Source organism: Anas acuta, chromosome Z (genome assembly GCF_963932015.1).
Source record: "Anas acuta chromosome Z, bAnaAcu1.1, whole genome shotgun sequence".
Taxonomy (NCBI): Eukaryota; Metazoa; Chordata; class Aves; order Anseriformes; family Anatidae; genus Anas; species Anas acuta.
In genome coordinates, this window is record NC_089017.1 from 13,032,439 (window position 1) to 13,047,913 (window position 15,475).

The 15,475-nt window shown below is 39.5% G+C and overlaps 2 protein-coding genes across 3 annotated transcripts; both read right to left on the reverse strand.

The window, feature by feature from the left end:
• Positions 1-1,227: 1,227 nt before the first annotated feature.
• Positions 1,228-5,620, reverse strand: LOC137848056 (molybdopterin synthase catalytic subunit). Its single transcript, XM_068666911.1, has 5 exons — positions 5,505-5,620; positions 5,255-5,390; positions 4,176-4,329; positions 2,588-2,711; positions 1,228-1,337 (listed from the first exon to the last, which is right to left on the reverse strand). The coding sequence occupies exons 2-5, from the start codon at positions 5,373-5,375 to the stop codon at positions 1,269-1,271; spliced, it is 468 nt and encodes a 155-aa protein (XP_068523012.1). The 5' UTR covers positions 5,376-5,390; positions 5,505-5,620; the 3' UTR covers positions 1,228-1,268.
• On the reverse strand, positions 5,505-9,295 carry LOC137848057 (molybdopterin synthase sulfur carrier subunit-like). Of its 2 annotated transcripts, XR_011091153.1 has the most exons (5): positions 9,164-9,295; positions 8,925-9,046; positions 6,479-6,625; positions 6,282-6,370; positions 5,566-5,614 (listed from the first exon to the last, which is right to left on the reverse strand). XR_011091153.1 is itself a non-coding variant. In XM_068666912.1 (4 exons), exons 1-3 carry the CDS (start codon positions 9,173-9,175, stop codon positions 6,499-6,501), a joined length of 261 nt encoding a protein of 86 aa, XP_068523013.1. In that variant the 5' UTR covers positions 9,176-9,295; the 3' UTR covers positions 5,505-5,614; positions 6,479-6,498. The 2 variants fall into 2 exon arrangements, 1 of the variants encoding a protein (XP_068523013.1); XM_068666912.1 differs by lacking the exon at positions 6,282-6,370 and having other exon boundaries at positions 5,505-5,614.
• Positions 9,296-15,475: the final 6,180 nt, after the last annotated feature.

The following is a 15,475-nucleotide window of genomic DNA, read 5'->3' on the forward strand; positions in this document are numbered from 1 at the left end:
CTATCTTATCTACACTGATAATGATGACAAGATAAAAAATGCCTCTTAGTGTTGGTAAAAATGCCATACACGATGACACCTTGAACTGTTAGCATCTAAACTGTCTTGGTTAAGAACAGGAAGAAAATAATCTTACTCCTATGAGCAGCCCATTATTTAGAGAGCACAGGCTTCTTCTTAATTCTTCAGGCTTTTTCATAATTCTTACTATGTCAGTCTTTTTTTTTTTTCTTTAAGTAGGTTTCAAAACAGTAATGAAATAAAAACTATTAAAATCATAAATGTGAATTTAAGCTATTCATATATAATAGCTTAAAAAAATAATATAAAAATATTTATAAAAAATATTAAAAAATATTTATAAAAAATATAAAAAAATTAGCAAAAAAATCTAAAGATTTCAGTTTTCTTTGAACAACTACTCCATTTTGATGACTTTGAATCCTAGCCTGTCTAAGGTTAAACTACTAAAATTAATTAAAACTATTCTTATGTCCTTTTTTTCTGCATCACCACAGAATTACACAGCCAAAAAACCTCCTTCAAAATTAATCATGTCTAGACATCATCAAGTAGTTTCAGGTTTACATGTTATAGCTAATGCAAGTTTGTTGCTGGTAGAGTATTAAAATTAACTTTGAATCAAGGTCTGTACATATTTTTTTAATGTAATGGACTTCTATCAGCTGCATGTTTCTGTGAGACACAGCTACTGGAAAGTAACCGCTACTAAAAAGTTAATAACTCTGGGGTATAGTTTATATGTTCTTCCCTGTCTGTACCAACATTTTTAATCTAGTTCAAGTAGCTTTCATGTTACAAGAATGTCAAAACAGCATAAAGCTCGCAAACTGACTCTGCAATCACATAAAATTAAACTTTTTTTTTTTTTAAGATAAAAAAAATAACCCAATTGTCCTGTTGTGACCTCTCATGCAGACAACTAACAAAGACTAAAAACAAAAAGGAATTAAAGCAGTATATATCACAGAGGACTAAATGACTTGCAACCAAGAATTTTAGGGAAGAGAGTTTTAAAAACGAACTCCATGCTAAAAAGCACAAAGAGACGATTTCAAAAGAGAGTCAAGAACATTCAGAAATCCTGATTATTAGTCATTCGTTTTATACAGTCTTGATTAAACTATTCAGATTGCAATGTCTATTACAACTGTTTAAAATCATATAGATTCAATAGTAAGAACAACTCAAAGCTACACCAGTATGTTCATCAGGAGCAGTAACAATTTATTTATAAAAGAGTACAGTTATTTTTCTGAATTTGCCCAAAAGCATTCCTTGTTTTCTTTCCAAGAATATTCATCCTCATAAATCTCCTGCAAATACAAACAAAGAATGGGAAATATTGTGGGAGTCTGCTACATACAGCCGCAAGCCAGGCCAAACAACTCAACAGCCATCCTGCTATTATTTACTGATCACATCAGGACTACACAGTACTTAGCTGGCAAACAGAAAGGGGGACAACATCCTTAGAAAACACTGACTTACATGTGGGCAGATGCTGAACCTTAGGCTGAACCTTTTAAATTTAGAAGGACCCATTTAGAAGGACCCATCTAAGCTGAGGTTCCTTAAAAGAGATCTAGAAGAAAAGGACGTAAAAGCTGTAGAGTACAGAGTGTTCGTGTCTGAAATACTGCCCCTTTTAGATGATGCCATGTTAACCTGCTATAACATAATTTTTAGGAATGAGAGTACGTAAATGTATATAAAATGATGATGTTAAAAAAAAAAAAAAAGAGACACCCCAATACCCAAAACACAGCTTTACATTTTCAGGACAGACTGGACTACTCAGCAGCAGTCCAGTCCCAAGTGGCAAATTCAGCAGTGTTCTGAGCCTGATTATTCTTTCTGAGACCACAAAACTCCACACTCCTGAAGGAGGTGTCAGAAAAGCGGAGATACTGAAGACAGTGTTTTACAATGAGCAGTAACTCAGAAAAGCACTGTTACCACATGCCAAGTTTTGACTAGGATAGAAGGCAGAGGTAATGTTCGTTACTTCCATGGAACACTGTGGTTATACAACATGGCTCTTTCTAGACCTGGGCTGGTCTCTTCACACATTGTTGTGTCCCCATATGAGCTTTGGGACCTCTGCACATCCCTCCATTGTGTGCTGTTGCTATGCTTACGTGCACTGTTGCTTAATGCTTCGTGCTTACTCAAGGCCATGGGGAAAAAAAGAAAAATGCCACTTTTACTTGCAAACTGCAATGCTGTCCAATGCAGAGCTGACTCAAGGCTCTTCCACAAGCCTACACAGAACTGAACTTTGCCACCCAAAAGCGAGCTCAAGACTCTTTCAGTCTGTCCCCAGGAAGAAGTAAAGAAGAAGAGTATCTGGGAGATACAGGCAAGAAAGGACCTGCCAGGTGCCTGATGTACCACAAATAGCCTGGCTGCATTAAAGGAAACTTACCACTGCTAAAAAAAGCACCCCATCAGGAGCAAATGCTGCACATAATGCTTCGTCTCTTTCCCACAGAGCCAGCAGCAGCCTCCAGCCCAGCTGTTTAAGACTCTGCACAGGCTGGAATCAAATTTGTCCCAAGCATACCTTTTTCCATATTGGGACGAACGCTTTTAAGGTGTTGATGCAGTACATTACAGCCTCAAGGGATTCTGTTCTGTGTGGAGACGACACTGCAATAATTACACTTGCTTCAGTTATTGGAACCACTCTAGGGAGAGAAGAGGAACAGCAGCTTTAGCTAATGCTTAACATCAAGAGCACCCAAAAGTCGTAGCCATGTCACGTCAGTATTCTGGCCACATGCTCTCCTGACTCATTCATACTGAGCAAGTGTCAAGCCATGTCCAAAAGATTATGCACTTTTAAAGAGAAAGAAAACCACAACCAAAATCAGTACCAGATGTGAGAATTCCATACTCTAGAATAAATAAAACCAGCCATAGGCATTTTTCTTCCATTCTTTTTATTTTAAAAAAAGTCTATGGAATTAAGAGGGGAAAACTGCTATCTGCAACAATGCATAGGAAACTCGATTGAAGCTGGCTCAAAAATGAACAATAACAGGTCAGGAAGGTATTATCTGAAACCTGAGAAATCATCTCAGTCTGCATAAGAATATGTGAAACAGGCAATTATGCACCTCAAACTACACAGATTTTGCAATAAAACTTTAATTTGAAATCAGAATTTGGCAGAAGTATGTTTTTCCATTTAGTGTGTGTCATTTTTTTCTAAACTAAGCTAACAGAAGTAGCACAAGGTTTTGTCTTCCTCCTCACAAGGACAGTATTCCTAAAAGCTGCCTTCCAATCCTCCTTCTATAGCAAGGCTCCATTGGAAAACAGTTCAGAGGAAAAATCTAAGCTTCAGTGCTTTGAGCTGCCTTTGAGAGAATCACTTTTTCTCTTGACTATAGAGGAAATCCAAAGAAACTGCCCTTCAGAGCTAACATTAACCTTTGTGATCACACAACGTTCCTCCTGATGAGAAAAAAGGAAACAAACATTTGTAAATCAAATTTGCATGCAATGCAAGTCCTGATATTTTAGTCAGAAACCTGATGAACAGTGAAGGCTCAGGAGTATGTCAGACACTAGTGTTCCTTGTTCTGTACCCAACAAAACATGCTTATCCAGGACTCAAGGAACAACTGGAGGTTTTCCTACAAGCATGGCTGCCAATTATCATGCCTTTCCCTTTCTTCATATTCTAAGCTTTTAGGTTCTGTATGGTAAAACCTAAATCTGACAAGAAACTGACAATCTGAAGCACTGCAATAGAAGAGAAGTGCCAACTCAACTTTGTATCTTCTAAAATAAATAAATAAATAAATAAACAAAAAGGAGGGTGGGATGCAAAAAAAGCCCTAACAGCATCTGCATTCCTGCAAGTAAATCTTGTTTCCTTCTCTGCACTCTCAAAGCATCACACCGGGATCAAGGTTCTGCAGGTTCAATGGGTTCCAGCAAACAGTACCAGTAAACACATTTCCAAAAAAAAACCAACAAAATTTCTGAAACTTATTTCTGCAGTAACAGCTTGATCCTGCAGCAAGTTCTGCTGCCTTGTATCACACAGACTCCTGCATATCCTGTAAGTATGTAAGCATGCCCAAGAACCAGACAAGGATTAGTATACCATTTGCAGAAAGACGGGGCCTGGACATACATACCCAAGTCTATGGTGCATTGCAATATGTTTGACTGATGGCCATTTCTGTCTAACATCTCTGCAGATTTTCTTTATTTCCATCTCTGCCATTGAAGTATATGCTTCATACTCTAAGTGAATCACTTTTTTCCCTTCAAAATTATTTCTCGTAGTACCTAAACACAAAGAATTATCAACCAAAAGCAACAATAAATACTGAGTAAAGCTCAGGATCACCCACTATGGCCAAGGTCAGCACTATGCAAACACAAATGCTTCTTCTAATCATGTCTGCAGAGAGATTATTCAAACAATACACATTTTTAACATACAAGGATGAATTTACTCTACAGATACAAGTCTGCCGTCTGTAAGGCCCAAGGCTGGGGCATCTTTTGTGTTAACTATTTAAGTGTTCAGTATTTAGAAGCCCACTGGGACTTAGGTTTGAGCAAAAAAGGGTTTGAAGATCTGGACATTAAGTGACAGGATAGAGCTATCAGCCTTGACCTTCAACACTGGTAGAACAGTACTTTGCCTTCAAATCATAAAATCATAGAATCATTAAGACTGGAAAAGATTTCCAAGACCATCTGGTCCAACCAACCCCCTACCTCAAATGTCACCCACTAAACCATGTCCTTAAGTGCCAGCTCAAACCTTTCCTTAAATACCCCCAGGGATGGTGATTCCACCACCACCCTGGGCAACAACCGAGATCTGAGTTGCAGAAGCTTTCACACAGGTGAGGGCCTAAGCTTTGCAGAGCCACAACTTCCCACTTCCCACCACAAATAAACTGTGTCCAAGGGGATAGCTGAATAACTCCTAAGCAGTCCTGCCCTCCAGCACTGCTGTTCTGTTCAGCCCTAGGAGACTCATACCAGCAGTAAAGCTTCTCACCACTGAGACCCAGTGCAACTGTTTAAGAGTTGCCATGGTCTTGTTCTAAATATTTCAGAATGAGTTTTCTAAATGTCCTGGGTTCAGTCCAAAAATTTATTTATTTGAGAAGCACGAGTCTTGTGTGTGGGACAATCTGGGTTCCATTTATTAGACTATTAACACACCAGAGATCCAGCTATGAAACATTAAACTCACCAATGAACAGAGACACTGCCCCACAGTTTGGTGAAATGACCAGCTCTGACACTTCATCTACAGACAGTTTTTCAGACTTGAGCTTGATAAAATCTTTTGGCACATCTTCGCTTTCATCCATGGCTCACTAGAAGAGCTGAAACCAAACAGACTGATGTTGTTTTTGGCAATAAGAGCATTTGCCAACTGCCTTTTATCCAGTACTGATGCCCCAATTTATTCAGAAAGCATGCACCATCTAGTTACTTACCCCAAGAGACCAGTCTCTATGGCAAATTCACTTCTCGGCAGACTTGTTGAGAGAATATCAAGTGGAAATATCATGGAACGACCTCTTTCTAATGCATATAGGCTCCTTCCCTGTAGGAAAGTCTGGTTCATTAGGATGCAACAAGAACTAGTTCAAGGCCTTGGCTTAACAGTACAGTCCACCAGCATGGAACACTGTGCTAGCAGATCTGTGTTAAGATTGTCAGCCCCTTCTCCCTGTCCTATCCTGAAATCAAACAGTTTAAACCAGAGATTTTGATAAACACAGAGATTGTTGGATTCCAATCTGAAGTTTAATTTACTCTCCAGGACATTCATCAAGTCTTCATCCTATTGGCCTGTTTCAGTGACACTGGTGCCACTTCTAGCCGCTCTGTGTAGAAACCAGTTACTGGTTTGTCTAAGAATGAAGAGGAGATGCAGACTGAGCAGCAGCAATGAAACAAGTTGCTTTAAATACAGTCTGGCACTTGAAAGCATGCAAAGAAATGAGATATTCTAAGGATACCTGATCTTTTGACAACCACAAAAAAAAAGTGTTTTTAATCAGCTTTTTTTTATACCATCTTTACTGTTAAAAAGTGGTGGGACATTTTTCATTATTATCTAACACAGACAAGCTGAGTATCTACTGACAGCCAGAAACAACTACTAAAGTGTAACAAGACCTAAAAAACAGAAACCGAACAATGCCTGACCTCGCTAGCAACTTTCTTCCACTTACTGCATACGTGTTAATTATTTATTTATGCAGCACCTTATAGTTTCTGGTAAGCACACTGATTCTCTCCAGCAGGAAATACAAGTTATGCTTTTTTGGGAGAACTGCACATCACATCTCTGGACCTAAATAAAAAATATAAGAAGATTATACAGAGTCCTTGAGATATTCTAGCTCAGGATGATCCTCCACAGGACATTCTCCTAAGCCAGAAGTGATACTTTGATACGTACCTAACAGAAGTTGCATAAATTCAGCCTCCACTAATTGGTGGGATGATGGCAACCTCGTCTCCTGTCTGCAGGACCAGGAGCTGATCTCCAAGAAGCACGTACTCCTGCTGAACAGCAAAAATCACTTGATCCCGGATGACAGCAAGCCTGAAGGGGAATGGTAGAAGAACAAATATGTTTCTAAATAGAGTGCTTGCATTTAACAATGAGATTTCATTAAACAACAAACTGGTGTGCAGGCTAGGGCAGCTGAAGCTAATACGGCTGAGACTTAAGCAACTCTGCTTCCAGTATACTTTTAAAAATATCATACATCATGAACACCCACCTCCTACTCTTGGACTTTTTTTTTGTTGTAGCTAGAAAGAAACCAATTAAGTACCATTTTCAGAAGTCACATATTGAGGTTTGTCATTAGCTTGCATAAACTACATCAAAACTTGCCAATTTAAACCACTTTAGAAGCTTCTAACAAATAAGTACGTAACTCGAAAGCATACAAACTATCTGATTTGGGATTAGAAGGCAATGTTCCCCCAGTTCAGTCTGGCTGGACTGCACAGCAGAAAGAAGTGTTGAGAGATTTAATTCATTTTTGTTATTTCATGAAGTGGTCAAAGTATTCTTCTTTTATAACCTCACTGATTATGAGGCTTTTGGTCTTTTGCAGGCTTGAAATTTGCTATTGATAAGGGGGCAGCAACACTGCTAAGAGGGAATACAAGGTGCATTTTCTGGCATATCTTCCGGGGTTTTTTTTGGCCTTTACGTTTGTGAGATGTTGGTGTGAGAGTCCACAGCTCTGGATACCATGAAACAGGGACCTGCTTTCACAACCAAGAGCAATTACACGGTGAGTATGAGGACAACACCAGTAAGATACCAGACAAGTATGCCAACATTTTAATTTAGCAGATGCACACATAAGAACAGTATTGTTTGAGACTACAGAATCTAGCGCAGACAGCAGAGAGCTGTATTGCCTAGAAACTAGCATGCATGCCAAAAGGGTACATCTAAAAATCAACTTATTTCCTACCAGCCAGATAGACAAAAGTGGGCAAGGCACTGGCTGAGCACAACACAGTAGCACTGACTCAGAAGACAGACTGAAGGGAGGAACTGTACAAAAGTAAAGCAAGTCACCAAAGAACTGCGTGTAACTACGGAACTAAAGTGCCCATTAAAAGGATGGTTTCTAATTAATGTCACTTGCAAGTGAATTCATTGGGGAAAATGGGTAGAACAGAAGAGTATTGTCAAGTGTGCTCAAGCTGCAGTTTGAATATCCATTAGCAATGTGAATAGAAGTCTGTGGTCAGTGCCCTACAATTATGTTGAGTTTTTCCAGAAAAGCTAAGAACAGAAGCATTTTCCAAGAAGGCCGCTGTGAAGTAACTGCACATGCAAAATGTATGGCTCCAAGTCATCTTTCACAACAGGGTGAAGCTGACAAAATTCGCAAACTGACCAAAGGTGTTGCTGCTTCTGACACCAAGTAATAGACTAAGAAGTAAAATATTCCCATTTCTTTCTGCCTCCTCCACCAAAATGCACTTGGTCGCATTCTGTGTGATGAAAAGCCCCCTGCTCTAAAGTCTTTTTAGAGCTTCTCCTTTGGAAACAGCTGCCATTGCTAAGAATTTTTTATTTTTTTTTTCATATCCTTTGAGATCTAATAAAGAAGCACTGTGCCTAAAGGAAGACTTTTGATCCTAAGTCCAAAGTTATGGAAACTCTGCTACATTCAACAGTAAATCATTAAGATCTTAACCTCTGTTACGCCTTTTTTTCTTTGTTTTCCTTTTTCTAAATGACATTGCACCTTTGTGCATTAGATTTACTCCTGTCAGGACTGAGCTCATTCCCTCTGCCTTAACCTGAGATGGCAATTCTGCTGCCACCCCCAGGAAGCACAAGATCAGACTCCCTATGAAATGCAGACAACAGTGCTTTTTATTTTTCCAAAACAGAGGTGGCCGAAGGTGTGAGAGCGACTGAAAGAATTTATTCTGTAAGGGTTGCGTGGCTGGACGCCTGAGCCTGGGCTTCAGTTCCCTTCTTCACCCTTTTTCCAGAGAAGCACTGTAAACTCAGATTAATAGTCAGTTAAAGGTAAGTGATCAAAACATTTATGCACAGAGTTACTTCACACTTGTTCTCCTGGAGAACAGGACCGATGCCTCGCTTTTAGGTACATATATCAGACCTAGCCTTCCTTAGAGTTTATGTAAAGCCATACTCTTTGTAACTGGCCAACATATGAGATACTCACTGGAGGTTACAAGAAGAAAAGTTCACTTCTGTTACGATATCAAAATACTGATACTTGTTATAGCTGAACCCTAAACGCTGAATTTGTTAAAAAAAAAAAAAAAAAAAAAAAAAAAAAAACACCCCACAGACGCTACACAGTGTGCACCTCAGCAGCGCCTTCCCCAAATACCTTGGATGGATCTTAACAATTTCTTCCCAGAGCTGCAGGGAGGTGAGCCGCTGCGGCACGGAAACGCTCTCGGAGCGCAGCCCCGCCAGCTCAGCGCTCCTGGCAAAGTACAGCACCGTCACCTGGGGGGGGACACCGGGAAGAAGTGTTTTTGTAACCGAGCGCGGCCCCCTGCCTCCTGCAGGCCCGGCATCGAGGGACCCCCGGCCCGACGGGAGGCCGGGGCCGGCGGCACTCACCTGGCAGCGCATGGAGCCGCCGTGCCCGGCCCGCACAGCCTCGGCCTCACGCCGGCGCCTGCGCCCGGGAGAGCGGAGCCGAGCCAGGCCCGCCCCTTGCGGCCTGCGCCTGGAGCGTGGCGGGGCCCGGCTGCGGGCTGCTAGGCCGGGCCAGGCCGGGCACGGCGGCTCCGCTCCGGGGTCTGTGCCCCGCGGTGAAACTTCCCGGGGAGACGGCCCCGTCTCTTCCCGGGGAGATGGCAACCCATCCCAGTGCCTGACCACTCTTTAAGAGAATAAATGTCTCCTAATTTCCAACCTAAACCTCCCGTGGCACAACTTGAGGCCATTCCCTCAAGTTATCACTAGTTATCTGTGAGAAGAGGCTGACCCCCAGCCCCCCCACACCTTTCTTTCAGGTAGCTGTAGAGAGCAATAAGGTCTTCCCTGAGCCTCCCCTGGACTGAGAAACCCCAGTGCCCTATAGGCCTCCAGTGATTGCTCATGTGGGAAGGCGGTGGGTGGAGGAATCCAAGCTGGTGGCCTGTGCAGTGAGGGGACAGCATAACAGTGCAGGGTGTGTAAGTGCCAGGCAGGCCTTGGCAGTGGTTTGGCAAGCACAGTTTGCCAAACTCCAAGCTCCAGTCCCAGCCGTCTTGTGTGGCCAGGGTTATTTCTGTGCTGTTTACTGAGCAACACAGAAAACCTCACAGCAGTCAAACAGCAAGTCCTTCCACCACACCAAGTAGGGGGAAACCCTTAACTGTTAGTAGTGATGTTGAGCTTGCAGCGTGCAAACAGGTGTTTGTGGTGGGGGTAGGTTGCAGTATCCTAGATGGATGCAATGCTGGCAGAAATAAAAAAATAAAAAAATAAAAACTGCCCTCAAAATTAGAACTGCTATCCCATCGTTTAAAAAGGTCACTGAGAATAGAAATAGATCTTTCCACATCTGATTCTTGCTTCTGAGGTACTATGATACAGACAGTAGGAGCTTTCTACTGTAAATAGTTAAAGTGATAAAGTTCTTCCCTTCCACACTGACTCCCTCCTTCCTCCCCCCCCCCCCCCCCCTTGCCCCTGGAAAATGTGCAACAGGAATGCAATTATTTTCGTGGAGTTTACATTTTGTACACCATGTCTTATTCCTCTGCTGTGAGGAACAAATTAGTTATTTTTTAAAATAACTCTATTTTTTAAAACTCTATTATTTTGTTTGTGAATGATTAACTACTGTTACAAATCGAACTCTCCTCAAGAGGGCATGTGTCAGGTGAATAAAATAGTTGCTTTCTTTTTTTCTCTGGGCTATGTAATTTTGGATCTATACATCTTCAATGAAATAGATCACTTTGACAAGGTACATATGACCTAGCCACTAGCTAGAAAGTTGCTGGCACATTCTTCCAGTGCAAAAGATGTGCCACAGGTGTCATATCCTCAGAGTCGAGCAAGTGAGTAGCTGGGCTCAGCTGCAGCGAATTAGCCGCTCAGCTCAAAAAAACGTAAGCTCTGAAAGATTTATCCCTAGATTTGGAGTTGGATTTAGAGTGAGGTCCACTGTGGAATAAGGAGGGAGCAGTTACAGGCAGCAAGTTTCTAGATTTTCTTTATTTAAGCTCCAGCTAATAACTCACCAAAGCCACTTTTTGTTGCATGCTTGAAAGGATGGGTCAGTTTTCATCTCTATGTTATGTGACTCAGTTAAAGACAGAATTTGGGCCAACATGGCACATATGTGTGACTCTTAGAATCTATTAACTATGTTCTAGAACCAATTAATGAGGCTAGCAGTTCTTAAGAAAAATGATCAGAAATTAAGCTGAGGTATATTATCAATATCCAACAAAAACTGTCCCTACGTACCTGTTAATTGTGGAGGTCTTTTATTCCAAGAATGTTAGACTTAGAAACAGTTTCTTGGTTTCCAAGAGTGAATTTTATTGAAATTGCTTTTTTTTTTTTTTTTTCTTCATCTTGGCTTGTTTTGTGTTTTGTTTATGGTCAGTACAAGTACCTATGAAAAATTAAATTAAAAATATTTCTACTGGTCTGGAGGAGACACAGTAGCACTGTAGAGACTGGGATTTTAAAACAGTCTGTTCTCTTGTTCTCTGTGATTCTTATAAACTATATTCACGTGATTGTTCCCTTAACATCTTGCCTGTTTTCGATCCTTCTTTCAGGCACCATTTTCTTCTTGCATTGTTTGGTTTGGACTGCAATTGTGAGTAGCTCCGGCATGTAATGGTTAGTTCTAAGTGTTGTTTATTGAGTCTAATATTTTAAAGTAAATCTTGTTCTAGGGCATGGTCTTTGCTTTTGCTAACAGATGTGTGTGCATCCTCCCATGTCCATATGTACTTTAGCATCTTAGATGATAATTCTTTTGGATGTCTTTAATTTTAAAAGCTGTTGCAAAGCCCTTCAAAGCAGACATTTCATATTCTGTTTTCCAACCTTTCTTTATTTTAATAGTTTAATACTGAAAAATTGCAAATCTTCCTATACAGCATTTTGTTACACCACTGCAATAGAGAGTGGCTTAATAGAAATTTCATTCTAACAGTACCAAGGAGAGGCAAATGTTGAGGAGCTACTATTCCTGTTAATTTGTTTCTTACCTGCCGGCAGCATACTTGGAACATGAAGATCTAGCTTAACCATACCCAGGCACTAGGCTTGCAGTTAAGGCGCGGATAGTGTATTGTGCTGTTGAATGGATAGAACCACAGCAGAGTTGATGAAACTTAAGTAGGTAAAGCAGACTGCTAGTCCTAAACTATTTTTGTAGTAACTTACTACAAGAATTGTTATAAAACATGACTGGATGCACTGGGAAAACCAAAGAGGAATGAACTGTTGATGTATTATTAATCTTATTAATTTCTTTTTACCAATGATTTACTTAGTGTCACTGCAGTAATAAAAGTGATACTTTAGAACTGCAAAAGATTGTGACTGTCTAACCTCTACTAGACTTTCTGTTTCATTGTGTTTTCATTTAATAAGACATTTTCTCAGGTCTCTTTGTATAAATCACAAGTTATTGTTCTGAAGTTCAGATTAATACTTTGGAAGCCTTGAGATAACTTCTCTTATTCCTATTTTACAGTTGTGATGAATTTACCTATGTTAGCACTACACCTGAGTGCATTTGTGCAGAAATGTAGATATTGATGCATGACACTGTATTTAGAAGAATGGACATGATCACTTTTCTTCGTGCTTCCTGAATTAGCCAGGGAAAATAAAAATTATCATGATCTGGAATAACCCTTCATTACCTTTTACACCCTCCATTTGTCTTGGGCCCCTAGCCAGATTTAAAGTCAGTTGATCATTAACCTCCTGCTACTGAGTTCATTTAAAACAAAACAAAGCTGTTTGGGATAACCTACTAGGATCTGAAAGAGGGGCAGGTATAAGAGAGATATCACCATGAATTCCAGTCATTCCAATGAATTTGGCCTCAAATATGTCAACACAGGTAATAATCTGGAAAACATTTCCTTCCTACTTGGGGAGGAAAGAGAACTGTTCCTTGAGTTTCCATGGTGGAAGAATGGAGGGGAAAAAAGTGAAAATATGAATCTGTCTGTGGCACTATGACCTCTAGAATTCCTGTGTGTGAGGTATATGTGGCCATTTGACCAATGTCTTTAACATCCCCCTTGGCACTCTTTGACATTGTCTATTACAAAACAGATGGTGCAGTAGTTACTTTTTGAAGGGCTACAAGAGCATGACCACATCTGGAATTAATCTTTAGCTCCCTAAACCAATAGATCACCCAGTTTTAAGAGGGCCTTCCAATATAAATGCATTGCACAAGTACAGAGAAAGAATACACAGCTTTAAGGCAGAGTATAAGCAGTCTGTAACTATAATTCATAAGCACACAAGTATTTCTGCTCAACTGTTTCATTTACAGGCAAGTCTTTTCTACAAGATTTTTTTAAAATTTAATTTTCATTGAGCAACAGCAGTAAGTGAAATATATAGCTTCTTAAATGAGATTTTAAAAATCCATAAATTTTAATTTTTTGAAAAATTATTTTCCTTTTCTGTTGATGGCTACAGTATATCTAAAGAGATGAGCTTTTTCATTTCCATACTGTCCTTTGCCCTGAAGGATAACTGAAGGTTGTATTAAACCAGCAAACACATGGCATTATTTGAATAAAGCTAACTATGGAGTTTTGGACAACCATTAAGCAGTATAATATATGCTTTAAAGAATGGGGGGAAACAGCACTAGGATACTCAGTGATGATGCCAAGTTAAAAACTTTTTCCACAATCTTTGATGCCAAGGCAAAAGGACAAATTTTATCCCAAAGAACCTTGTATTTCAAATTGCCTGGCACTGAACTGCATCTACCTGGCTAATATTTGATCTGGAGGATTTAAATATTTTAAATAGCCACTGTGTTACCTGTAATTATGCAAAATAAATAAATAAATAATTGTAATGTCAAAAATGCATTACTTACCGCAAAGGCCCCAGATTTTTGTAACAAAGCAGTGGTAAGGGCAAAAAATTCAGAATATTTTCAAATCTACAAATCATGTCTCTGATATGGTGTTTAAAAACATAATATTTTTCTCATACCTACTGTTTCACTTGGCTTGTATGTTCTCCTGAACTTCCTTTGTATAGCACTTTGCACAGAGATATGTGGAACACTCGTAGATTATTTGTCATGTTAGTTTATATTCCCAGATTAAATTGTTGGCCTGCTAGCTTTCATAATGCATAAGAATCTGAAATATTGCACAAGATAAAAAATGTTTCACAATGTGGAATTGCCATAGGCAATGGAATTCCATTGGAGTTGTTCTTATCCATTGGTGGTTGATGGAAATAAAATCAACCTCTTTACCTACTGGAAACAAAAGTTTTGAGGTCGATGCTTGTCACATCAAAATACAGATTGCAGCTATCAATTCTTTATGATCATTGTAGCTACTTTGCTCAGCTTGAAAACTGATTTATTTATTTATTTATTTTTAAGTTTTGCAGTATTTAGCATCAGTGTCTTTACCTACCTCTGGAAGCACACACAGAACAGTCATGATAGGATGCCAGTCTAGCTTAATTTAGACTCTGATTGTATCCCATGATTAATTCCTTCAATAACATTTTAAGTATTCCAGTTATTTTGCCTTCAAGCTTTTATTTTTGCTCTTACAAGGAGTAGATTTAGAACTTTGTAACATGCATTTGTGGTGGACTTGGCAGTGTTAGGTTAAAGGTTGGACTAGATGATGTTAGAGGTGAACCTGAATGATTCTGTATTATACAGCTGACGCTGTAGATTGCTGGGTTCACGTCCTCATTAATTCAACATCTAAAGCTTAGTGTTTTTGTGTAATAGCAAGAGTGCACAAGCTCTGTAAAGATGCAGAAGTTCTTCACAGATGAATCCTACTGTAGGTGGTTTGAAACACTAGGGGTAGATCTGCCCTGCCCAGGTTGGCTGCAGCATGGAATGTGCCATGTTCTCTCTTTTCCATCTACATGGGAGCCTTGCTGAAAGTCTGCAGATCTTTGTCATCGTATTGTCAATATATAAACCTGAATCAGTATTCTTATTGAAGTGTTGGATGTATTTCACTTAACTGTTTTGCACGTTTCAAGGAAAACTTGACTAGATCCTTACTGGTAACATCCTGTGCTGAGGCTGATCGAATTGGAATGATTTCCATCGGCCTATATGCACTATGTATATTCAATTCATCTCTGTTCTAGTTGACATCTGGAATGCTTTTTTTTTTTTTTTAATGCATTTTTTTTCATAAAATATTATATTCTGGTGATTTTTTTCCAAACCCTAGAAAAATGTGTAATTAGTTCTGAAAGCCAGTTGCTTAGTCGCTTGATTACATTTACTTTTTAATGTGAATCAATAGTTTATGAGGGAGAGAGAGAGATTGTGGCTGTGTGGTTAAGAATGAGTTGAATTTTGTATTTCAAACTTCAATTGAGCCATGCTATATTCTGGCATCCAGCTCAGGAATTCTGCTTACAGCTACACAAGATCGCCCACACCTCAAGCAAATAATAAAAGCCTATCTTAAAGATTGTCCAAATTTTGCATGCAAAAATTCTGTCCTAAAGATTGTACAAATTCTATGTGCAAAACCAAGACTAAAGTTCCTATTGCTTTGTTTTGTCTTATACATAAAAGCACACATGTCCACATGAGGGCACCAGCTGACATCTTATTCTCAGATCAATGTGTAATCTGGTTCTGTAACAAACATGTCAATCAATTGTCACTGCATCTTTGTGCTTAACAGAGCTAGAGAAAAGATTGTAATCTTAAAC